The sequence below is a fragment of the Sander vitreus genome, chromosome 1, assembly GCF_031162955.1.
Source record: "Sander vitreus isolate 19-12246 chromosome 1, sanVit1, whole genome shotgun sequence".
NCBI classification, from domain to species: domain Eukaryota; kingdom Metazoa; phylum Chordata; class Actinopteri; order Perciformes; family Percidae; genus Sander; species Sander vitreus.
This window is the reverse complement of record NC_135855.1, coordinates 27,227,045-27,253,519: the sequence shown is the minus strand read 5'-3', so window position 1 is coordinate 27,253,519 and position 26,475 is coordinate 27,227,045. Positions and strand designations below refer to the sequence as shown.

General features: G+C 38.6%; 2 protein-coding genes across 3 annotated transcripts in view; one reads left to right on the top strand and one right to left on the bottom strand.

The window, feature by feature from the left end:
* Positions 1 to 14,163, bottom strand: part of tspan15 (tetraspanin 15) — a 34,239-nt gene extending 20,076 nt beyond the window's left edge. Inside the window, exons 1-2 of one of the 2 annotated variants that reach the window (XM_078250787.1) lie at positions 14,003 to 14,163; positions 212 to 397 (exon numbers count right to left, since the gene is read on the bottom strand). In XM_078250787.1, coding sequence (XP_078106913.1) covers positions 212 to 397; positions 14,003 to 14,092 — 276 coding nt within the window. In that variant the 5' untranslated portion in view covers positions 14,093 to 14,163. The remainder of the gene's footprint in view (positions 1 to 211; positions 398 to 14,002) is intronic. The other variant, XM_078250795.1, reaches the window with a different exon arrangement.
* Positions 14,164 to 18,026: 3,863 nt separating this feature from the next.
* tacr2 (tachykinin receptor 2) lies at positions 18,027 to 25,895 on the top strand. The gene is made up of 8 exons (XM_078257835.1): positions 18,027 to 18,214; positions 18,865 to 19,017; positions 19,396 to 19,691; positions 22,338 to 22,532; positions 23,133 to 23,283; positions 23,459 to 23,578; positions 23,672 to 23,748; positions 23,844 to 25,895. The coding sequence occupies exons 2-8, from the start codon at positions 18,883 to 18,885 to the stop codon at positions 24,166 to 24,168; spliced, it is 1,299 nt and encodes a 432-aa protein (XP_078113961.1). The 5' UTR covers positions 18,027 to 18,214; positions 18,865 to 18,882; the 3' UTR covers positions 24,169 to 25,895.
* The last annotated feature ends 580 nt before the right edge of the window (positions 25,896 to 26,475 follow it).

The following is a 26,475-nucleotide window of genomic DNA, read 5'->3' as shown; positions in this document are numbered from 1 at the left end:
ATTGGTACAAATGAAGTTAAATATTAACACACTGGTTCATAACTAATGCTGCTTTATGAATAAGAAAATGAACAGTGAAAGCATGCATTGTTCTTAAAGTGTGTCATTTTAAAAACAAAAACAAAGAAAAAATACAACATTTACAGACATACTGTATTCTAAGCATCCCAGCAGCCACTTTGTTGTTTAAAAAAGATACATTACCACTCACCACTTTCAGTAGGGTTAGATTATCCCTCAGTGATCCCAAGACTCCAATGAGCGAAACAATAAACATAAGGATTCCCAGAACGATCAGGATTATAGCTGGGGCCAAAAACACTCCCTCCAGTGTCTTGAAGCGTTGTCTCTCCACCTCAGCATAGATACCAATGGCCAGGATAAAGCCGCCTATCAACTGGAAACACAATAAGAAGTAAGGATGGGTAAGTCATCAGCTTGATCTTGATGGAAAACAAGCAGGTGTCTGAATTCATATAATTTCAGCAGCTTTAAAATATGAAAAGCCAAAGCTTCATGATTTCCTCAATTAGATGTCACGTTCACAGCCACCCGTCGGTTGGGAAAATGACAGGTTAAGTGTAAAGGAATCATCGGCAAGGGAGCGTAAGGGGTTCATCAGGTTATAACATATATCATATGTACAAATCTGATCAAAAAGATGTTAACACTGCAGTTTATACTTTTTATTTTGCTTGTAGATTCCCATTCAAACTATTCATGTTTTTAGCCATGCTAGCCACGTGGCTGTAAGATTGGCAATGATGCCAGTCGGTCCAGACTCTGAACCGAGGTGATGGACCGACTGGCATCATTGCCGATGTTTGAGACATTTCAGTCTTACCTTCAGACTGAAATATCTCAAACACTATTAGATGGATTGACATGAAATTTCATACAGACATTCAAAATACATAAACTAATGACATTGTAAGCATGTAAGTGTGCTGACTTTAGCATTTACTGTAGCTTCTGTGCCCAAATGCAGCCTCACAGACCAGCTAGCATGACTCTTGTTTAATATCAGTGGACCAAATCCAACTATCAAAAAGTGACCTCCCTAAGCATTGGCAGTGGTGGCCTAAAGGTGAAAGAAACGAGCTTGGGACCAGGAATCGCCGGTTCAATCCCCAGACCGGCAGGTTAAAATCTGGGTGGGCCAAGGGGAAAAGTGAATAAGCAGCGCTTGTCCCTCCCTCATTACCACCACTGAGGTGCCCTTGAGCAAGGCCCTTAACCCCAACCGCTCCAGTGGAGCTGCTCAGTGGCCAGCAAATCAGACTGTGGTTGTACTGGGCAGCTTCCAGGTATGAATGTGTAACTGTGTGAATGTGACAGGTCGTCGTTGCAAATGAGAATTTGTTCTCAATCAATCGACTTACCTGTCTCTCTAGTCTCGAGAGTATAACACTTCTGCTTATGACACCATACAGCCTGATAAGATTCTAATTATAATCTGCATTTTCACCAGACTGGAGTGGACTGCAGTAACAGATGATTCAGTGTTGGAATTGTAATTCCGCTTTCTTAAATCAGGTTCTTTAAAGCACTTTAATTTGCGATACAGTGAATGTACTGGGATGCCATTTGTACACTACTCTTCAGCAGTCTTTGTGAATTTAATCCTTCTGTTTAAGGCTTTCATTGCATCCATCCATTTATAAAAAAGAGAATTATGTTGATCATGGTTTCCTATCATCAATATTTCAGAAACATCAGGGTCACTGAATGAACAGGATGGAACATCACCATCATCAAAACACTATCACTAGTCAATAATCACTTTAGCAATATCAAAACAAGTAGGAACTGCCTCCTCTTCTGTGCTCAAATGGAATCACAATTTCTTTTTTTAACAAAACTAGAAAGAACAATTCAGAGGTTTTGAGAAAAGGTCAACAAACCTCCAATTAAATGGGGATACATATAATTAGAAAAACGTAGATGAATGTTTTGAAAACTGAGATCTTTCACAACCTAACTATACAGTAAAATTATCCCAACAGTATAATGATGGTGGCATGGCTTCTAGTGTTTAAATAGCAGTGCACCTCGATCAACTGTCTAATTTGGTATTATGCTACAGACATAAAAGTAGTCTCAACAAGTACTGTATAGCTGCTAATGGATGCTAATTGCAGGCTTTACTCTCAAGCATTTGTAAACAGGTCAGCCACAAGTGACTGACCATTAAGGTCTAACTTTGATAAGAGTGCTGGTATGTTTTAATAAGCCTTGGCTGCATGGTGAGATATTCAGTTTGAGCCTGCAACTAAAAACTTACAAAAACTGAAAACCTCTAAACCACAACAGAGCAGCAACATACCACTCTCTACTAACTGAAGGATAGATCACATTAGCGCTCATTTACATAGAAATTAAAATGGTTAATTTGATCCTTCCTCAAAAGGTCAGTTTAATTACATTATTGTAAATAATTTCATTTAATTTTAGCTTAATTAAATTTAATACAGACCAGAGCTCACCGCACGACAGAGAAACAGCTGATTGAAACAGAAACGTGATTCTTCATTCAAAATAATTTGCAAACTATCCAGTCCAGTGTTTTGTGCCTTCCTTTCCTCATCTTATTGTCACATTAACATACATCAAAGCTGCATCTACACTCTGCATTAAATTAACACCTGGAAGCAACTAATTATGCAATCTGCGACAGCAACTGTCACTACTACAGTATATTATGAGGCTGAAGCAAAACTTAAAAGGGTCAGTTCACCCAAATTACAAAGAAAACAAAAAAATATTTTCCCCCTAGGCTCTAATATTATCTAGCATGGAGATAGTTTTGGTTGTATGAAATATCTGTGTATGATAATTTGGCTGCCAACCCAAAACAATAGAGGTGTTTTTAATTTGTGGTGCTCTCAGCACTGTAAACAATGCCTCAGTTAGTCAGGATAATCAAAACACCTCGCAGTGAACAGTTTTAAGTATAATTACTTTTACTAAAGACAGAATGAATATTTTGGATGAGCTTTGTTGACTCATTTCAATAACTGACTGATAACTGATAAAACAGTACATCCATCAGCATCATAGCAGTTAACAGTGACGGGCAGTCTGCTGAAATGCAAGGACAAATTGTTTGTGAATTATAAACAGGCCTTGCACTCATACACTCAAGTCTCCTGATAGTTTGTTTTATCGTGCATGATTGAAGATGATATGATATGTGTTACTATTCTTATTCTTGATCTTAAAAGGAGACGTGAGGGCAAAAAGAAAAATTCTGGTGAAGCAGATTGCAGCAGCTCTTTCTTCTCCCTGTTAATGTATACTGTAAATTGAAGTAGAAAATGAACACAGTCAATACATGACAACAATTTAAATGACCAAGCCTGTCCCTAAAATGAGCTCCGGGCAAATCTAAAATTAAAAAGGCCATTTACACAGATTCAATTTCAGCCAAATGGCACATGAGTAAATGTAGGACTGTAATGTGATAAGGCAGCTGAAGCAGTAACTGGCCACAAACCAATGGCATATAATGACTTCAATTTCTTTTTTTTTGTTCATGTATCCAGGGAGGGTCAAGAGAGTCTAAAACTAACAACATTTGCCTTTCAAGCACTGTACAATGAAAAATCTATATATTCATGGAAGCTGCTAAACACAATACACTAACACACATGACACGAGGAAAAGACACTCTATAAACGAAAACTGTGGTTTATTATACCTTGGGTTTTAGTTTTGTTCAGGCCACTATTTCTAACAGTTATGATAACATTTTATGCAAGTAATTGCTGAGATCAAATAGGACCAAAGGGGCAACAGCTCTATTCACACGTTTGTGTGAATAGAGCCACTTATTGTGCGGAGTATTCACGGCGAGAGAGTGGGCTTGTTAACGTTTCTAATGATGAAGAAAATAAACATGGGTGAAGAAGTGTGATTTAGATAAAGACGGCAATGAAAATGTCTAACTGGAGCAAGGGTGCGGGAAGGGGGGTGCTGAGGGTGCTGCAGCACCCCATGCTGGCAGGAGCTGGATTTTATATTTTTTATTTTTTAAATAATTACTAATTCGCTGTCTGACATTATTTATATTTTTGTATATCAAATAATGAGGCAAATAGCAAAAAAGGGTTATGGCTAGGTTTGAATATAGCCTACTAAAAATTAACTGTTATAGCTGCTATAGAGGTCAAAGTGAAAGTGAGTTAAGTGACGTGACTCGCTGAGAAGCGAGCAGGCTGAGGCTAGTTGACTGGAACGTTAGTTGTAGAGAAGAATATGTCGCAGAAAAGGATACAAGATTTTTTCTTCCGGCATAGTAATGCGGCTAAAATTAGCAAGATTTCATCTGTAGATGTTACAGTCCACCGCCGAGGCAAACTCTGTTGGGGCAGCTGAAGAGTCAGAGTCTGAAATAACGTTAGCAAGCAACTCGGCTAACGTTAGCAGCACCATCATAGCATCTAACGATAACTTTACAGAAGGATTCGAAAAGCCCTGTCAGCCAAGAAACTTCAGTTATCCTGGAAGGAGGTTCGGGACAGAAACTTTTCAACGGTCTTTTCAGCTGAGATGAGAATTAATGATAAGCCGTTTCTTTGTGTTAGAGTGCCATCTACTGGGCACGATTGGTAATTATCCTGAAATACGGGAATATGTTCAGCTTTCTTCCTGTTCATGTGTGGAAAAGAACTATGGTTTACACGCTGGTTCAGTGTCTCCTGAAACTTTGGTTATTCTGCAAAAAGAATAAGTTGCTTTAAAAGATAATTCCGTTCCCTGTGAGGGCAATGCCTGTAAGTACGATTGTTTTCATTGCATACGTTTTGTGTAACAGAAACCGCTGTGACGTGGTTAGGACACATTTGCTGTGGAGAAGGCGCAGTTAGGAAATTGTTGGCCAGGTCATTGCAGCCTGATTATTAGCATATATTTTCAAGCCAAACATCTCTGGTGTGGTTTTGACGATCAGAAAAGTATACCTTAGCTATATACTGAAACAGGCTAATGATGTCAAGTGCGCTTCTGTGATGTTAGAGTGCGCAGTGGAGTCGGAGTGGCGAGTGCTGTCGCATAATTGTGGAATAGTGGAATTTGTGGCTGCCCAGGCTTTTCTAAAACTTCTCACTCTCACCCATACACTGCGCTAAAATGACGTATTTAGCTGTCAAAATCCAAAACATTTCCTGGGGGAGAGAAATCGTCAGACATCCATTATTTTGTTATTCAGCACCCCTGGTCAAAAACAGGTTCCCGCGCGTCTGAACTGGAGAGACTTGCCTTCTGCAAGCTCTACCCAGGCACCACCCCTCGCCTCAACCAAACCAGTAAGTGAGAATGCGTCTGACATGGAGAATATCCTGTTGTGTGCTGCATGTGTATAAGGGAAACTCAAGACATTGTCCAGAGTGAATATGTGGAAATGGCTAGACACAGGCAGTTCAGACATGAGTGGTCAGATTGGCTTTAAACAAGCTGACAGTTTTGCAGGCGTCTGATTATCTAAACCACTTTATTCAAAAGGTAAAACTGAGCGCAACCATAATGAGGTTTTGAACAAGACTAACCGGTTTTTAGCCAAATGTTAACATCACAAAGACAATGCTAATATGTTGAGCAGGTGTAATGTTTACTATCTTAGTTTACCATGTTAGCATGCTAACATTTGCTAATTAGCACAAAACAGAAGGAACTATACAGTAACATACATCCGAGTTGTCTTTATACTACACACCAGCAGTCATTCAATGGAAAACAGTTAAAAGGTGGAGTTAACCTTTTGAATTCAGTCTCTGAAGCAAAGACAGACAGACAGAAAGACACACACACACACACACACACACACACACACACACACACACACACACACACACACACACACACACGGTTTAGATTACAGCATTGTGACTGCAAACATCTCACTCTTTGACAGGATTGTTGCTAATTGCCGTCTGCCTCCCCATGATTTATCTTCAGCCTTTTCCAAATTAAGATTAAGACATGTCTGTGAAAAAGAGGAGGAGGAAGGAAAGAAAAGGAGTGTTTTTACATTAGGTTGAAGCACTGTTTATAATCCACCACTATGTCTTTTCCTTACATGTCTCTGCTTGCTGTCTGTTATGGTATCTCGCTGCTGGCTGGTCGCATGCCCACCCTGTACTAACTTCTTCAGTCAAGAGGAGAGAGGGGGGCACTTAAAGCCATAGAGAGAGCCTTAGAGCAACTCAAAATTTCTTTGTAAAGATGATCATGAGTAATCATCTTTACAGAGTAAACAAATCTTACTTTAAATAGCTGAGGTAATATAATAACATGGGCAGTTCTCTGTTTATCAGCATGCACTTAGCCGAAGATCACTTAGTGACAATATCAGGGCATTAGTCTTAGGTTAAGTAGTATAACCTAATTCACTCTGCTAAAACAATTTCACAGTGCTATAAGCGTGCTTGACTAACTCATGTGGGGGCATATAGTGCAGTGCTGAAACTCAGATGAAACTCCGAAACCATGCAAGCTACAAGCTGCAGACATGGGACAAAAAATGCACTTATACAAGGACTCACTGCAGGACTGTGACCTCAGGGCATCAGTTGTCTGCTGCTTTACAATTTCACACAAACTAATCTGAAGAGGAATCAACTTCGATTTGAAGATACCTATTGTTTAACAGATTTACCAGATATTCAAACTGTAAAGGAACATTAGAAAGCCATCATTTTTAGCCACACTATTGGCATGGCTCCATGGATGCAATGTCGATCTGTCTGTTGGTCAGTCCTTTACTTTGGTCCAGACTGAAATATCTCAACAAAAACTGACCTCCCTAAGCATTGGCCTGTCTGAGAGACTCTAGAGCTTGAGAGTATGAAACGTCTGCTACTGACACCATACAGCCTAATAAGACACACAACACTGGTGTGAGTTTACACAGAAAATAATAGGGAAAGGACACAGCCCTGGGTCACCCCAGCACTATGTGGATAACAAGCTCAAATTTACTTTCCACTCTGAAGCATTATGCAAAAAAAGGCCAGCAGTGTCTGTACTGCCTGAGGAAACTGTCCAAGTTTTATGTCGACAAGTCCCTCATGATTCTGTTCTACAGATCTTATATTGAATCTGTCCTGACCTTCTCCCTTCTCTGTTGGTTCGGAAATCTTAACATCAAGTCCAAAACTGCACTAAACAGAGTTGTGAAGATGAACAACAAGATATTGGGTGTCCAACAATGCACATTATCAGACCTGTTCCATGGACAGATAGTCAGGAAAGCTAATGCTATTCGCTCCGACAGTTCCCACCCTTTATTTCCTGAATTTCAGTCCTTGCCGTCTGGCTCCCGTCTAAGATGTCTATCTGTAAGGAGTAACAGGTACAAGTACTCCTTGAATAGTGGTCAGGGGAGGAGTCTTCTTTGATCTCTTGGCTACTTTCTTTTCTTTCTTTCTTTATTTCTTGGTTGGTTATATATTCTAGTCTGTTGATTATGTGTTGAGGATGTCAGAAACGTTGATAAAAGGGGTTGGTGATGTAATGTAATGGATGCTGATGTTCTTCTTCTTCCTATAATAATAATAATAATAATAATAATAATAATAATAATAATAATAATATGCGTTTGAGCATAGTTTTGAGGTGCCTCTGCTACTAAAAAATGCACGACAATTGGTATGCCTGTCAGACTTGGTGAAAATTGCAATCTCTGGCTGCAGGTCTCTGGCTTGGGCATTGCAAATTGGCTCGATAGCACCCCCTATCAGTTTTCAAAGTTAAAGCCCCCTCCTTTAACTCTCATGTAGAGGCAGGAAATTTGGTAGGCATATGTAGCTTATCCAGACATACAAAAAATCCTCTTGGACCCACCCCATAAACCCAACAGGAGGCCCGCTGTATTGAAATTCATTTTCAAAATATGGACGATTTTGACCTCTTTTAGGGGTTGTACTTTAACAAACTCCTCCTAGAGATTTTATCCGATTGACTTCAAAATTGGTGAGTGTGATCTAAAGACCTTGGCGAAGCTACATTGCAAAGCTTTTTAGTGCACGCCAAAAGTTGTGGGTGGGACATGGCGTTGATTTTTCATGCTTCGCAATGAAACAGGAAGGAGTTAGTAACTAAACTGTACATTGTCCAGTCTGTTCCAAATTGCTCAGGCTGTATAAGGGTCCTGGCCTGAAGACATCTACATGTCAATATTGAGGTATAATTATAGCGCCCCCTACTGGCAACAGGAAGTTACAGTCGTTACACTTTGATGTCCTCTACCTAATGGGTTTACCAGATCCACCTTAAAAGTGTTCAGGAAAGCTGTTGTTTAAACATGATATACGGCAATATGACGTATACATAGTGTGTTTTCTCTAACGCAACATAGTGGACAAAGTAAGTGGTGCAGAATTTGAAATATGTAATTTCCAATGCTATGCACTATATGGAGGGAATTCATTTTAAATCTTGCGTGCAGTGTCCGACGGTCACGGAAATACACGGCCGCGTCGACTGGGAGCTGCCGGCACCCCCGACGTGCACAGAGTGCGATCACTGCTTGCAGCTTTTATTTATGTAATTGTTTCTTTTACATTTTACATTTATTGTTTATTTCTTTTTAAGATGTTTATGTATGCACCATCCACCAAGACAAATTCCTTGTGTTACTTGGCAATAAATCCTTTTCTGATTCTGATTCGTAGGACACCAATGTGTCTTGGACTTTAGCCTATTCTGATGACAATTAAACCTTGTGATTTTTACATGAAGCACACAGGGATATTTTTTCTTGATAGACACATAATACCAGTAAAGGGTGCTAGAATAAAGGAGACTCAATGAGTAATGATTCCCTCACACACACACACACAAGTTGTTGTTCAGTCAGTAAGGCACAAAGTCAGAAATTACAGTGCATATACAAGTGGTCAAAAGTCCTGCGTTAAACTAGGAAGTCCCAATATGTGCACGTTAAACTAGGAAGTCCCAATATGTGCACGTGTTTTAGTGTGTATCAGTATGAGCCATCAAGTGTGGTCCGTCAACCCTTACTGGGTAGATACAATTTAAGAAAAGCACATAACTTCATATAGCAGACTAAGGTGAAATAAACCCACAGGAACAACAAGTTGGGATAACAGTTCTAAATAAAAATTCTACATTAATTAGATTTAAAAATTCAACTGACATATGAAAGCAAGTTATGACAAATTACAGATGGTAATCATAACAAAATGCTTTTACAGCACTCCAATTATGATCTAGTAATCAAAAATAATAGCTTCATCTTTAAATGTGACTGATTAAAACCTATGATACATTGCTTACTAACTCTGCTCTGCATGCCTACTAAATGCACTGCATTATGTCACTGCACACATTGTTATAACAACATTTCAGAATACCTTTCAGAGGCAGTAGACTTTTGGAATAATCACCTTACATGCTTTGGTTATTGCTTTTTGGTTTGGGTTACTTTTTGTTTTAGTCTACATACAGTATACAGTAACGCTGGATTAGAATAAGTAATTCTCCTTGTACAACTTATTTTCCACAGTGAGCAGGAAATAACTCCTGTACATTGTTCCTCCAACATAACTATTTCACGTGGCTGTTTGCAGCCTCAGCAGCTAGTTTCCAGCACATGGACATCCTGTCCTGCGGGACACTGAAACAGGTCATTTTAAATTAAAAAAGAGGATTTAATAAAAATCTGAAAGCAACACAGTGAGAGACAATTATACTCTTACAGCTTCCTTTTTAAAGTAGTTTGAAAGATCAGTTAATTTATGAGAAAGCCCAAGGTCTAAGGTTGGAAACATGCCACTGGAACGTGTATGGGCGACACAAACGTACCAATAAATCACTACCAGAGAACATGGCCACTGCTGCCAATAAAGCTGCCAAAGACTGGGAACAGCATGCAGTCAATAAAAAATGTGTTTAAATTACTCCCACACACCTGATTTATGAAATATTATGGCACAAAAAAGTTGGGGCTAATTTTAATAAAAACGCTGTGTGTGTGTGAACATCTGCTACTGTCAACGTTTTACTGCAGGATGCGACAATATGAACCAAGCGGCTCTTTATTCTTGACTGTAGCACGCTGAGATAAACCACATTCCTCAGAGACAGCATGTGGTCGCTTTAACATGACTGAATCACCAAGGAGCAAATTAAATATGACTCTGTTTTAGGCCTGCACGATTAATCGTTACGCAAGCAGTTAAAGAGTGTGCTAAGAAATCATTCTGTTTTTGATACTGTACTTAAATTGGTAATTGACAAACTCCATTTCTCTAGAGACTGAAGCTGTAGTTGCAGCATGTTGATTGACATGTTTTAATTATGTAAAGACATGTTCAAGGAGTTCAGATAGAGCCTGTATCAGGGCCATATTTTGTTCAATGTGCTAAATGTCACTATTTTTGGTAGCTTACATGGCCAGTGTGTACTTTATTTTCTTTATTCATTGAAGCCTCTATGTTTACAGGCTTGTGGTGATGCACAATGTGCTATAGGTGCCAAACCAAATCTATGTTTGGTACTGCCAATTTGTTTTGTTTTGTCATGGTTCATATGTGCAATAAACATTACACTTCGTAAGAAACAAAATCGTGGCAGAGAATCGTGATATCAATTCTAAACTAAAAAAAATCGTGATTCATATTTTTCCCATCGTGCAGGCCTACTCTGTTTCACCCCTCCTATCAAGGCAGCATTCATTCTTCATAATAAACCCATTACTGACTCCCTCTGCCTCACCATCCCACTTTCTCTCTCCATGAATAAATGTTTCAGAAATGTCTCACAGAAGAAAGAAAGAAGTGATTTTCTTTGTACATTAAGTGTTATGTCAATCAACCATCTGTCTGCATTAATATACAATCTGTCATGTTGTCTATGAGAGGGAGCAGCTGCAGAGTTGGGCTATGTCACACAAAAACATTTATTCTTTAAATAAAACTGACATAGTGTAAGCCATTGGAGTATCTTGTTTCAGTTATAAAGTAATTTCAAGACATTTGTTGAAACAAGTGTCATCACCACAAATTATATGGCTTTAGGTTACTGCCTTCAAAAAATAAACTGATGCAAGTAAATAATAAATTTTAAGGCATTTCACCCTTGTTTGGGCAAATCGCAGCATCTTAAAACATATGTAAGCCCTAAACCACTTACAATTATGATCCCATGCAGCTGAAGATGTGTGACTGTTAGGCTGCAAAGGGTCTCCATTACCAATACGATTTACTTAAGTTGTGAACACAACATTGCAATATTGTCATTTTTAAGTTGATATGACAACAGACATTTGCTTATTTACACTTCCAGCAGTTACAGAGCAACATTATCATTTATTTGTGAGTTATGCTTATGTCTGCCTAATGAATGCAAGTCCAATAGTCAGTCTCTTTCTGGTCTCTACTGTCTCCTGAGGGAAATATCTGGCTCTTGAGCTGCTAAATGCTCTACTATGTTCACTAGCTAGTCTCTAACTGCAACTGCCTGCTGTTTAATGCTGAGCAGGTAGTGGACAGTGGTTTTTAGAGTTTTTTTTGCTGAAAACAGCTACCTACTGCGAAACTATGAGAGCAGTGAGAGTGAACCAAAACAGTAATGATGCAGGTTATACAGCTAAACAATGGAGCTGAAACTCACTATAAAGCTCTGTAAAGCAGAGGGGAGCTGCATATTCACATGATAATTCTCTGTAGGTTCATCCCTATGAGCGACCCCTTTCACATTGTCATTTTATACATTATACAAAATATCAATTAAAGCCACTTAGCCTATCAGACACTAGCGGCTCCCTTAGTTTGTGCATTTATAAACAAACATAATATGTTAATCATGTTGTCATGTTGCTTATTACCAGTGTTAACCAGGCTACTTGGAAAGTGTAGAGAGCTAAGCTACCAGTTATTCTACATTAAATAAAGCTTCACTACACTGAAGCTAATGTTAGCCCCCAAATAAATGTAGCAAGCTAGGCTACAGCAACATGACAACAGTAGGCCTATTGAAGCTATTTTTTATATAATGGATGTACATGACATACACGTCTGTGTTTGGTGGTGGCGTCAGTGATCCTCAGTTTTATTTCAGACCGCAGCACCAAAGCTCCGCTGCACTTCAGAATTCTCGGGGAAGCTTGTGTGAACACTACCGCACTACTTGATCAATAAAAGAGCTAAGCTACTCAATGAATGAATGAATTGTTTTATTTTCGCTACTAATAAGCTGTTTAATTCAGAAAACAGCTACACTATTGAAAAATAGTTAAACTAGCAACACAACTTCTCAACACTTCTTGCAATACAAGTTGGATTTAGCGCTGTGATGGCTTCGGCAGGGGTTGCTAATGTTGGATACTTTTTAACTTGCCAGAAGGTGTCATAGTGACAAATGCCTGTTCAACCGGTTGGCATGTATTTAAACCGGTTTAGTCTCGTACAACGGGCCGGACTGGCGAAACCGTAAATCTACCCAACACTACTTCAGATGCAAATAAAGATAAAGCCAGGCTTTCGGTCACTCAACCTTCATTTAGGCAATATCTACTCTTGCATTGCTTTAAACCAATCACAATTGTCTTGGGCAATGCTAAGTGCTGGACGCAGGTACGGTGCCTCTGCAAACTCGGGAAGAAACTTGTTTTGGTGGAACATGTGCATGGGATTGTTCTGGTGCTGCTCCCTTGCAGCACCAGAACAATCCCGTAAATGAAACGTTGTCGATATAGACTAAAAGACAGTGATCAACCTAAATCAGTTGATGGGTGTCCTTCAACAGCAGTTATTTTATTTTCGATTAAAAAAAATTGTTTTCATAAATGTATCAAACACCATTAAACTATAGCTGTAGTACACTATTCTGGAGTACTCAATCAATGTATTTGTCACATGAAATCATATAGAAAATAATATGTTTGCATATAGGCCTACAGTATACTCCCACCATGTTCTGAGATTACAGTGCAGAACTATCAAATGATTTAAGAAGAATATTACCAGAAGGAGCCATTCACTTGCTATGCCTTCCCCTTTCTATTATCTTTCCTCCCTTTTCCCCATTACCCAACTTATTTTATGTATTTATTCATTCACTTTACTCAGAAAAAGCCTGACACTGGCTGGCAGATTAAAACACACATAAACCTCATGCGAATGTAACTGCATTTAGATTCAATCATAGTTATTGTATTGTTATTCTTGTTGTGTTGACTTCCTTGTTTAAAACAGCTTCAAATGTTAACAAAATATTCAAGACTCGTGTTAATGTTCCGTCATAAATATCTGAAAACTTTGCTGAATATGCCTGAAATACTAACTTGATGCCACTGTGCAGATTATGTTGTTGGTAAGATATCCGAGCAATTGGCTACAATTACTGTACAGTCATTTAGAGCAATGTAATGCTGTCATTTAGCTTTCTTACATTCACTGAAACATTTGTTGCTGATCTGTCATCTGGTAGCCCACACGTGACTCATGTCTGACCACAGTAGGACACGACAGACTGTTCACAAAGAGCCTGTGATATCCCAGAAACAAAGCCTGAATGTATTGTTCCTCTTTCTTTATCTGCTCTCTCGTTGTGTTTACCCAGTACGGATCAGGCAGGTAAGGGCAGGGTAAAGGTGGACAGAGGAGGGTGTGGCCACATTATAGCAGACAGACGCTTATCAAAGTAGAACACTACTCCACAGGCACCTGTCGCTTCAAAACTGTAGATCACAAAACTGAACGCTGCAATTTGAAAAGGGAATCCAATGTCGATCATTTTCTCGCAATAGTCATATTTCTTTCTATGGAACAGAACACATGGCACCACAACTGAAAAACACACACACACACACACACACACACACACACACACACACACACACACACACACACACACACACACACACACACACACACACACACACACAGTCTGTCGGTATGTCTGTCTCTTCAAGCCGTATTATCTGTGCAAACACAGAGCGCGTTCCTCTTTAACAAACGATAATCATGCCGTTACTCACCCACCAGATGATGGCATAACTGAACAGGATTAATTTGAGGAAAATGTAGGAGCATCGCTGACAGTATCGGATATCGTCGTTGTTGGACATCGTGCCTGACTGAGGACAGTTCACTCCAGCGGCTCCCTGCGCTGTTGACAACACACTTCCGCGTTGTTATCGTCACCACACCTGGGAGCGCACGTTGAGTGAAGGATGGATGGGAGATGGGCGATCATTGCAAATGATAAACGAAGGGGTTTTACGCCATTAAAACGTTTTATGTTAAATGAGATTTTCGAATGATTGATGTGTTAGATGAATTAGCCTACAATTGTTTTTGACCGCAGAACCACAAAATTGTTCCAGGGGCGTATCCAGGAATTATGGCTCATTGCACTTCCTCCTCTTTTCCTTCATTTAAAAAAATAAAAGTCTCAGTGAAGTTATAATAAGCACCTTTTTAGGAGAGGTTTGGCCAAGAAGACGGCATTTACTTAGCCTGGAAATCCAGACACAAATCCGAAAGATTAAGGGTCTGGCAATGAGTAATGAAAATGGCCCAACTTGAGGGGCGGTACCAAGCGTGCATTTGAAAATCTCACTGCACACAATTGGATAACACTACGACCAATCACAACAACCACCAGTGGGATTTTGCTAAGCCCCATACGCTTAGCTACCAGCGTAGCTAACTAGTAGATTAAACTCTTGCCGGTCGGCAAAACAGCAAAAACGTCCTTCTTGCAAATGAACGATTCAAGCGTCGTCTTCTGGTCCTCTTTTAGATAAAAAGCCAAGTCTAACTCGTTCATTGTACTGGCCAAAGCCGTTTCAAACAACTGGTGTTCATCCATAGCCATCTTGCAATGTTTACTAATGACTTTGACGTTGCAGCGCTGTCGTCATCTGTTTAGCTCGCCTCTGGCCCGCCTATATCAGATACACCGATGTGATTGGTGCAACTTGGCTACAAGGGCATAGTTAATGAGCATCATTACTGAATGCCAGAGTGACTCCTAACTTTGTTGTCTACAAATCACCATAAAAAAAGAAGATTTTAAATGATAAGGCTGTTCTCAAGCTAATGAATATACAGCTGTGTGGAACAAATTACATTTTAGTGCCCTGATACAACAAAACAGCAGGCAGCCACCTTTGGGCTGTCTGTGGCCAACTATCGGCCTTGGTGTTTGCAGTGTGTCTGGCTGGCACCATTGGCTCTGGTCGACCCTTGTCAAGAGCCATTCAGCCGATAAAGTGTGTTGAGTCAGTCAGAAGCGGGAGCTGTCTGAGTGGTGTTCAGTCAAGTGAATCACTATTTTCACTCTATTAGTTTGGCTATTCTTTATTTATCACCTCCACCTTTCGTTATCTTCTTCCACAAACAAAAGACCTTTGGCTGACAACACCAGTACAAAGTAAAGTAAAGCAAACCTGAGCAGTTTGAGGTTTTATAAGACATATTCTTAATTTGCATTCTGAGAATATCACCAGACAGTTTAACCAGATTCGTTATGGCATCAAAAAGGTTGTTTTTGTTTGTCTTTCAGTGATATTTTTCTAGACTAGGAAAACAGACTACTGACTAATTAGTATGTGTGAAATGTTCATGCATGTCAGCAGTCAGATGTAGACTTTGAGATGTGTTACATTGTGTGCAAAATTTAACAGAAGACGTAAGGAAGTGTGAGTCAATGCAGCCATCTCTCTTTTTTGTGCTAGTACAGGATGTGTTTCATCCCCTCCTCATTAGTGTTATAGGCCCTAGATAGTAACTACTGTTATGTGTCCTTCTTTCATGCCAAAGGCTTTAGATTCACTCAGGAGACTGTGTATTTTATGTACACTTAAACCAGCTTGGTAACAACTTTTCATTTCCCTGTCTGTACCCTTCAACATGCCCTTCACCAGGCCCTGCTGGCCAATAAGGTTTTACTGAACATGTGAAAGTACACATATGCAGTGCATACTGTACACACACAACAGAGAAAAGACATAATGAGTTAAGCTGAAGTCAGCAGGCTCTATCTGTTCTTTTCTGTGCAAACACACGCAAACAGAGAGTAGATTTCCCCTGAGAGGCTCGGAGAGTCACACATGACATGCAGGAGGGAGAAGAGACACAAAAAAGCGTGAGATATAACAGACAACAAAGGGGGTAGTTACTGTTGGTGAGAATAAAAGCAACAATAAGCCCAATAAAATATATAACAGTAAAGCAGAGAGGCATAGAAACCATTAAACATTGAAAGCACAAAACTAGACTACCTGTTGTGTGTAGGGAAACACAAATAAAGTCAGAGCAATGAACAAACATCCCCACAGTACTTTATAGAAATGTGAACACAGTGTACAAATGAGTGTCCTTTGTGGCACCATGTGCTAATTAATGACCAAGTTAAAAAATACATATTTAGACCCTATATCTCTTTCTAAACACACATGCATTGATGCAGTGCATGTGTTTGAAGATAAACCAGGACAATGCCAAGACTTTGACCAAGTCCCCTGTGTGAGTGTGTATGTTTACATGTACTCAAAGTTTAATACTTTTATCTAAGTTCACATTTTTAAACCATCAGCATATAAAGTGACTTGTACGATCTCTGGGGAGACATTTAAGTGTTGTGTTTCAGATTGCTCTAACTAGAAGTAGACAGCAGCAGTTTGTCTATATGTGTGACTGCCAATAACTGCAAACAAAGGGCTGTACTTTGCAAGTACTTTGACATTGATTATCAACCTCATTTTGAACTCTACAGCTTCCACAGTTCATCTCACATAAATTCTCAACCCCTGGGAGGCACTGCAGTTAATTCAGAGATCACTCAATTCACCTTAGAGCTTATTAAATGTGTGTTCAGTATAGAAACGATAATAAATATTGTATTGATATTATGCGGTTTGACAATAGCTTAGGGGTACAAGAAAAACATGAAGCACAACCTCAAAAAGATCCACATCGACACCATTGACTGGGAGGACATTGCTCAAAACAGAACAACATGGAGAAACAGAAATATTATTGGAGCGACAGCAAAGAATGGAGAGACTCCCCACCAAGAATTGATCTCCTTCTGGCAACACCAAAAATCCATACACATAAGTTTTACCTCTTCAGTCATGTCAAAACCAAATACAAAGGACACCTCAGGAGGACAATCTCACTCAATCCCAAGTGATTGCTGCTGCTGTTGATCGTGGGTTACAGTGCTTTCAGTAAACTGGACCCTTTTGAATGGACCCCAAGAGTTTTGGTTCAACTTCATAGTCGTTAAGACTGCACAATGAAATGCAATTGTAGTCCCCTCCGTGCTACACACAGAAAATGTATAAACATATAGTAAAATATTTAAATCAGAATAGAATAAAACAACAAAATAGGCAATACAACAGAACAAAGTATATACAAGTAGCAATAAATGAAGAAATAAAAAGAAAAACTAAATTATATTTACTCGAAAATATACATTTACATATATATGCATACAAATACACACAATATGTACAATATGGGCAATATCAGTGTAATTTGAAAAAGTGAAAAATAACAGAATAGATGTAAAATTCACAGTTGCAGTGCATTGTATAGAACAGGGTGCAATATAACATGAGTAACACGTAGAGCCGAGGTTTATTTGGTGTAAAGATCCAAGAGAACTTTTGAAGAAGCATAGATAATAAATAGTATATACAATGTTATGGGTAACCCATCACAAGTGTTTTTGTTTTTCAGGGGAGCTGGAAATTGATGGGAGACTGGGGTTGTGTCTTTCTCTTCCTTTTATTGTGTAGCTGTCTCATCCAAGCTGTCAGCCATCTACTTTCCTTGTTTTAGATGGAGTCATGCACAGCCTTCAATTAATGTCACTCCATTTCTCTTTCAATATTTCAAGTTTTTCTCTCACATTTCTCACACACAACTGATCCAGAAAATCTGAGTGCGGACTCTCTCTCTCTCTCTCTCTCTCTCTCTCTCTCTCTCTGTACATGGAGTTGGCGCAGCTCCATGCGCACAGTCGCATGCCTGTGTGTTGGTGCGTCTTACTCTCAGCAGCTTGCATCGTAATCAGTTACACAATCCAGGAGAGACAGAAACAGTGTGAGAGAGAGCGTGTGCAGAGATGTCTTGATGGATTATTGGATGGACATGCTTGCTAATATTCGGACATTATTAACTATGGATTGGACAAACTGATGTTAAAACTGACAACTTAACCGCTTAATCAGGTAAAACGAATGAAAGTAACAGATATTTTGTCTTATGTGTGTACCTATTAGTGTGTGTGTGTGTGTGTGTGTGTGTGTGTGTGTGTGTGTGTGTGTGTAATGCCCGTGATGCATGTTGGCTGATGAATGTATTTGTATTAGTCACAGTTAATAAAACATCTTTTCAATCAAATGTTGGCTGAAAAAAAGTTTTAACACACACTGAAATGGTTTATTAAAACTAACGTGCTACTGTAAGATTAGGCTATCAGTAGTCTGTGGAACTTGCCATAATAGTGATATGATGTATGATTATTAACTAAGGTGACTCTGCTGATGTTCAGCAAGCCAAATGCTCTCACAGTGTAATTTAACACTGGACGTGATTGCCTCAAATCTGAAATGCATAGATGTTTTTCTGGTTCAAAAACTTTAAAATGAAATATGTGCAAACCAAAGGAAAAATCCAGCTTGTACAACAGCTTATATGAACTGCATGATATGTTTCCAAATCAAGTGATATATTTGGTGACTCAAATATCTACGGCTATTGCCTTTAAGAAGAATATGAGAAGATGGAAGATCATTGAAGGTTAAATTACCTACTGTGAATCTCTTATGACCCTCATGACGCACATACAGTTATAGCCTACATAAAGTTTCTGTACCAGGTGAACAGGGAGAAGATTATGGATGCCGAGAGTCTTATTCAACACATTGAACGAGAGATGGCGGCCACTTCTTTACCGTTTTCAGTGACCACCGACTGGCTGGAGGACGGAAACGAGACGATTGGGAATCAGTTCCAGCAGCCCGACTGGCAGGTGGGAGAAACAGATCAGAGATAAAACTGTCAAGAACCAACTCTTTCTTTACTGCTTTCTTTATTACATCCAGATCCTCAAATCATTTACAGCAAACTTTGATCAAATGAGAATGGATAAAATAGTGCACTATATAGTTGTTTTATAAAACCACTACTACAAACCAACAAAACAAGTATGCCATCTTTTTAAAAATGTGGGTAATAGAGATGGTCCTCAGGATGTATAAACAAATAAATAATGTGTCTACCTGTTCAGGGACTGCGGATGGAAATTAGCCAGCCCTTTAAACTGCTTACTGTAGCTACACACAATATATACATTTTTCCCAATCCTCTCCTCTCCTCTCCTCTCCTCTCCTCTCCTCTCCTCTCTCAGGTGGCTCTGTGGTCCATAGCCTACTCCCTCATCATCCTGGTGTCCATCACTGGTAATGTCACAGTGATCTGGATTATTCTTGCTCACAGACGCATGAGGACTGTGACCAACTACTTCATTGTCAACCTTGCCTTCTCTGACGTTTCCATGGCAACCTTCAACACTCTTTTTAACTTTGTCTATGCGCTTCACAATGACTGGTACTTTGGCCTGGGCTACTGCCGATTTCAGAACTTCTTCCCCATCACGGCCATGTTTTCATCAATATACTCAATGGCTGCCATCGCAGTGGACAGGTAAGAAAGCTCTGTTACAAAGATGTGCAAAGACTATATTAGCTGTAATTTGAACTTGTTTCTCAATTACATTGCAGTTAAGTGGATTCTCTCATCCAAACTGCCGTTGAAATGAACCTGAGCACCTAAGAAACGTTTTTGTTGTTGCAAATAACCCACTTAACTGCTACATTACTACACTATCTGTGGTATATTAATGCTTCTTTCTTTATGGATTATAAATTATGGTGTATAAGAGTGGCTAAATTGTAAAATTACTATTCATTCAGATACATGAGCATCACTTGATATCAGCAGCAGCAGAAACTATTCACCCATTACACAGGCAAATGCTTCATGAAGGAGAAATGGGTCAACAAGCAGCAAAGATACAGATGTCATTAATGCAAATTGGAGCATGAATGGTCAGACTGTTAGTTAGTCTGAAACTGCACTTAACATATGATGTTGATATGATATCACAGGTGTTTCTAATGTTTTGTCCACTCCCATTTACATACATGAGAGGTACACAATGTTACTGTAATACAATTCAGTGAAATAAAACACCATCACTAATTATGGCCATAGTGGTAAATCTTCACCTTTCTGACACAGGGTTGAACAGTATAAACTTCATCTGACAGCACAGGTGCACCCAATAAACTTGTAAATGTATTTACACTGCAATGGGACATTTTCCACAGAGGAGAGTTTCATTGGAGCATTTCTTTATTCTCTCATATTTATGCATGACATATATGATACATGGCCCTCTGTGGCTCAGGACAAATGTAGTGATGAATGAGCCATTTATGCTAAGATCAGACCAGGTGTTGCTTATAGTGCGATAAGTCCTCCTCATTACTTTCCAATTTGTGGAGTTTATGGGACTTTATACAGGCATTTTCTTTGGTGTTACCAGCTGCAGCACCAAGCTGCAATGAATAACAATGAATCACATACTGTGAAACAATCTGCATTCATAAAATGATCTCTGCCACCTTCACATTACAGCAACCACCTTAAAGGTTCCACCTACCCTTTACAGGTGGGTCTGATGTGACGTGCGACTTGTGCCAACCAAAACAGGTTTAAGAGTGAACTGAGAATGAAAATGAGAAGTGAGAGTTAAAGTTGATGTAAAATACCTGACAGTGGGTTGTTTTACACAACAGAGCCAGAATAACAGATTAGCCTACTTGATATTCTCTCTTATTTACAGATTATTTGTGTAATTTGTGGTTTATTATTTCTGCTTACATTTTCAGGTTCACTTTATTTTTGGTGTTTGGTAACACGTTTACATATTTTCTTTTCATTTATACTCTACTGCCCTTAATACAATACCACAGAATAAAATTCCATCTTTAAACCATTAAAATCGATTCATGCTGTCGGTCCTGAATAATTCAAATGAATAATTCATAGTTGAATCATTTGATTATTATGGTGATGATACTGAGAATTGTTGTAAAGCAAACGCATGTAATACTACTTCGCATGCGATTTACGATTGATTGCCATGGCCACCGTGGTTATTTGTATTTATTATCATTATTCCACCTTTGTTGAGACAACGTTTCAATGTCATACTGCCATCAGCAGACAAACTAGTTACACCAGAGGGAATTATTTCTTATTAATCCATTTTACATCTTCATTCATAAAAGCTCTTGTTCTTGCACATACAGACACACACTTATGTCCATGATCAGTTATATTGCATATAAATGACAAGATCATGAGTCGTTCACTCGTCAAAGTTAATTCACTTGGTTAAAAGGATTTTTTAGATTCCACAAAATCATTATGACACATATACATAAAATATATTTTAAGTTTGACAATTTAATGCCAATCACTATACTCTTTTTTTAATTCATTGAATTTAGTTTATGTCACGCAGACATGCAGTGAGGAATAATATATATATATATATATATATATATATATATATAATATTCAATTACAGTACTTTGGCAGACGGCCAGGACAGACAGGCAGAGAGTCATTAATACATCCAATGCAGGTTTATTGATGAATAACCCTTTGCCTCTTTGCTATATGACTCTCAAAGTGCCCAGAATTTTTCTGAATTTAAATAATTCAGAAACCACACTGAATATAGAGCTGTTAATGTTTTTGCAGTGTTGTATCTCTCTTTCAGAAAGAGCTCTCTTTCAATAAGCTGATCACCTCCACTAAAGCAGATATCAAGCCAACAGAATCAGTGTAGTCATTTTTATTAACATTTCATTCAAAGTCAGTGCTTCAATTTTCAAGTGACAGCACTAATTGATTTAAAAGGGATCAAGCCTTTATTCATCATCATTATTAGTTTGAATTACAGGGGATTTATCATAAAGCTTTTTAGGTTGAGAATAACAGGAACACATTTTCTCCTTGTAATTTGATATAAATTCTGCATATTGATAAATTATTTTGTTAGAGGCTGTCAAAGACGAACACTTTACAAGAACTTTTAAATTACCTTGAATCATTATTTCATAGCTAATGGTTTGATGGATGAGGGTAGATTTTCTCCTGAAAAGAGAGAGCTTAACTTTTAACCATCTGTGGCACAGAAAAGCATTTATAAAGTCACTCTGGTTTCTTTACGCCTGATAGATATATGAACGAATAAAGCTTTTTATCTTCTTTCAGGTACATGGCCATCATCCACCCTCTGAAGCCCCGCCTCTCCTCCACCTCTACAAAGGTCGTGATCGCCCTGATTTGGGCTGTAGCAATCTCACTGGCTTTCCCTCAGTGCTACTACAGTGTGACAATATTTTACTACCCCAGAACTGTGTGCATGGTCGACTGGCCTGACGATTATGGAGGAACACATCAACTAAGGTAAAAGAACAAGATTAATAAAAAAAACAAAAACATAGACAGACATTTACAACAAGGCAGATCTATACATAAAACAACAAGTTATCAACACAAATACACTGTCTATATGACTGATACACTTGATACACTAGTGTTTATTGGGGCAATCAGTAGCTACACACAAACTTATTATAGTCATACTGACTGTACCATTCACATACTGTACATGTACGCTCATAGTCCTAGAAATTTGGTCATTATAATAAGTTTTTGTGTAGCTACTGATTGCCACACTTGATGTTTTGTGATGGTTTGTATTTTTAGCTCCTAAGGTTTGATGCCTTCTGTACGAAAAACATCTGGACCAAGAACTATTTACTAAAGACTTACCGACACTAGTAATTGCAGGCTTGATTGACTTTTATAAAGGGTTATTATTTCATTTTGTCATTTTATAATCTATCAAGTCACTTTTAAATGTTGTGAAGGCAGTAAGTGGGGTTGGTTTAGAAATAAAGTAAGCTATATTGGCAGAGTATGTATATCAACCAGAGGGACCGCTCAAAAATGTAAAAATTTGTGAAACCATTATAGCTTTATTTTTTCTTTATGCCGCTGCAGTTACCAGTTTGCAGTGATATTGCTGATCTACTTGCTCCCTCTACTGGTAATGCTGGTGACCTACAGTTTGGTTGGCCAATCGTTGTGGGGTGGGCACATCCCTGGAGAGGCGACATACCACTACCACAGCCAGATAACAGCCAAGAGAAAGGTCACTTTATTTTTCTGCTGTCATAAACTTTAAGTCTGGGCTTTTGATATGTCAACTATCATCACAATGCTAAGATAACCTGGGCCTAACCTTTAGCATTGTTAAATTATGTTAGACTGGAATTTAAAATATGGCAAAATTTGCTTACTTTTCCTTTCTCTTTGATTCCTGACAGGTGGTGAAGATGATGGTTGTGGTGGTGGTGACCTTTGCCATGTGCTGGTTGCCCTACCACATCTACTTCATACTGGGATCATTTAACAGAGACATTTATAAACAACATTACATTCAACAGGTTAGCATCTGCCTTTCTGTCTGTTTACACAAATTACATATTTGTAGTCCAATTTATTTATTTACTGGGCATCCTTTTTCCTTTCTTTGTCAGGTGTATCTGACCATATTCTGGTTGGCGATGAGTTCGACCATGTACAATCCTATAATTTACTGCTGTCTAAACCAAAGGTAAAATACATACTGTATTCACACAGCCAGAAACTCCTCAAGTTTCAGTATCCCAAAACTCGAGGCAGAAAACCAATTCTCCCCTCTTTCTGCAGGTTTCGTGCGGGTTTCCGTCATGCATTTGCTTGGTGTCCCTTCATCAAAGTATCAGAGGAGGACAGGATGGAATTGCAGCACACACACACCTTCAGAGTCACCATGACACGCAGCCACCGCAATGACAGTACATACGCACACACCTCCATCAAAACAAACAACACCTTTGACACAAATTTGTCTGTCAGCACTCAGCTAAACAAAGAGAGAGATTCTTGCTTGCAGCTTAAAAAATCACCATTGGAAACATACAGCACACATGCAGTGAAGAGGCCGGACGACACAAAATCCCCAGCAGCCAAACTTATCCAGCACAGCCGCTGACTACTGAAACAATTCATGATGAACACATTCATCATGGGAAGGCAACAGGGTTTTTCTACAGTGACAGTGATAATAAATAGACTGCAGCCAATAAAGACAGAGGAGAGCCTGCTGACTGCTAAACAGAGTGGAGCAAACATGGTGACATTCATCCATGTGGAAAACCTTGAAGTAAAGAGTTGTTCATTGGACCTGGTTTGGAACCAATAATCTTCTTTGTTAAAGAGGAATATAAATTAATGTGACTTTCAAGCTGATGGATGTTTTGCTGTAAATGCCAAAGTGGTCATATGAGCTTGTGGAAACATAGTTATATATAAAGAAACCACACCTGCATACTGGACAACAAGAGAGGCTTATTCCTGCAAGTGTTTGCTGTTAGTGGAAAAGTCTGTAGATAAATCCATCCATCATTCATTTCTTTTACTAAAGCCCATTCTCCTTCCTCCTCCCTCCATCATCTATATACTTTCTTTCATCACTGACTTTTTCTGCATCTGTTGTGAACTTTGGATATGTTTGTGTAACTATAGAGTTTTTTGTGTGGTTACTGGTTTTTCAACAGCATGTAATGGATGAACAATCCACTGGCATCAGCACCAAGCCTTAATGTTTTTATGTGTTTTCTTCTTTTTATTGCCACAGAAATGGGACTTTGAAAAAAGTTTTCTTTTCTCAAAGGGACATTTTCTATTGCATTTGTTTTCTTCAGCAATCACAACACAAAGTTGCAATTACAGTTAACCTTTAGTAGCTCAGTTTATTAAAGAAAAAAAAAAGTATTCTCTAATAGTTAGTGTAGGATCAGCCATATCGATGACCTTATAACAAATTACTTTTATTAAGTTAGTAAAGATCTGTCTGAGGAGCTCTGTGGTATAAATTAAGAAGTTAAGGATTTTTTGCCAATACTGCTGTCCCTACTGTTGGAACTGAAATAAAGAAAAGTAAACTTAAAGTAAATTTAAATTCCAACTTGCTCAACATAAAAATGAACAGGCACATAATTAGCTACTTAGGATGTAACATGTAGCAGCAGGGCCGATATGGACCGACTGGAGTAAGGATATACTCAACATTTTCTATGTCATAGTGTCATCACCAGCTATCAACACAATTTCAGTAGCAGTGAGGGCACCTCTTCCTGTGTCTGACATAAATATCAACATATATCAACACTGACATTAACTGATTATTATACATTTTAGAAGTAAAAAACAAAATTGAATTGACCTTATTTCATAGACTTTGCTGGATCTCCCTCATTATCAGTTATATGGTGAGCATGTATCTGTTACTATACAATGCTTTCTGTCTAACATATCGGTCACATAGTGTACATTCATACAGTATGTTGCTCATATATTGTGACTTCGCTGGTTTATGCAACTGTCATTTTTTATGGTCAGTGTGCAATAGAGTCCAGATTAAAAAGTAAGCGCTGCTACTTAGAAGAATGTGATGTAAAATGTAATCTATTGAGTATATATTAATGTAGAATATGCTGATGAAGTGGACATGTAAATATGGGACTTTATGATGGTTGTGCACATACAGTAGGAACATGATGTTATAAATACTGTCCCCTGTTAGTGTCAACATTTCAGAATGTAGAGGAAAAACCTTTTGATTCCTTGTAACATCTCTTGACTTTAAAATACAGTACACACAGTGACAAAGTGAAACATTTGTATATGTTGTATACACAAAGCAGCAGGGTAGTTGTATGTGCCTAAATAAAATTGATAATATGTTTAATAAATGTGAAAAATCAGCAGTGTATCAAATTATGTATATGAAAGTATATGTTCGTGTGTGCAATGGTCCCTCAGTTGTCTGCTACACATGACAATGTCATAATGTTACAGAGGTCTGGTGCTGCAGTACAGTACACAGTACAGGACACTTCAGAAGGCCTGGTGCTGACAGAGCTTATGATCTTATTGTGACCCTAGTGACAGGGTTGTCTCTGAACACTAACACCACTAAACATAATCTGAACATACATATATATGCAAAATATCTGGTGCAAAAAACTACAACATTGGGTTGACACAGGTTTGTCTTTATTTAGTGACTGATTCGTTGACGGTGTTGGACAGATACAGTCTGGGTTTAGTGAACAGAAGCAAAGAGTGTCTGTGTGACGTGAGGCTACCTTTCAGACTTTTCTATGACTTTCGGGAACATCTGAAGGCCTGCTGGAGAGGCTGAAAGTTTGAGTAGTAAGTAGGAATGGAAATTTAACTTGCTTGCAATGTCACTGCTAAGATTTCTTAACTGTACTAACTTTAGGTTGGGTTGGTG

What these genes read in the sequence shown, in the direction of transcription:
- tacr2 (XM_078257835.1), top strand. Translation starts at nt 18,883, where the DNA reads ATGGATGCCGAGAGTCTTATTCAACACATTGAACGAGAGATGGCGGCC. An exon ending in TCCAGCAGCCCGACTGGCAG is followed by an intron (nt 19,018 to 19,395) that starts GTGGGAGAAACA and finishes CTCCTCTCTCAG; the next exon opens with GTGGCTCTGTGGTCCATAGC. An exon ending in GCTGCCATCGCAGTGGACAG is followed by an intron (nt 19,692 to 22,337) that starts GTAAGAAAGCTC and finishes ATCTTCTTTCAG; the next exon opens with GTACATGGCCATCATCCACC.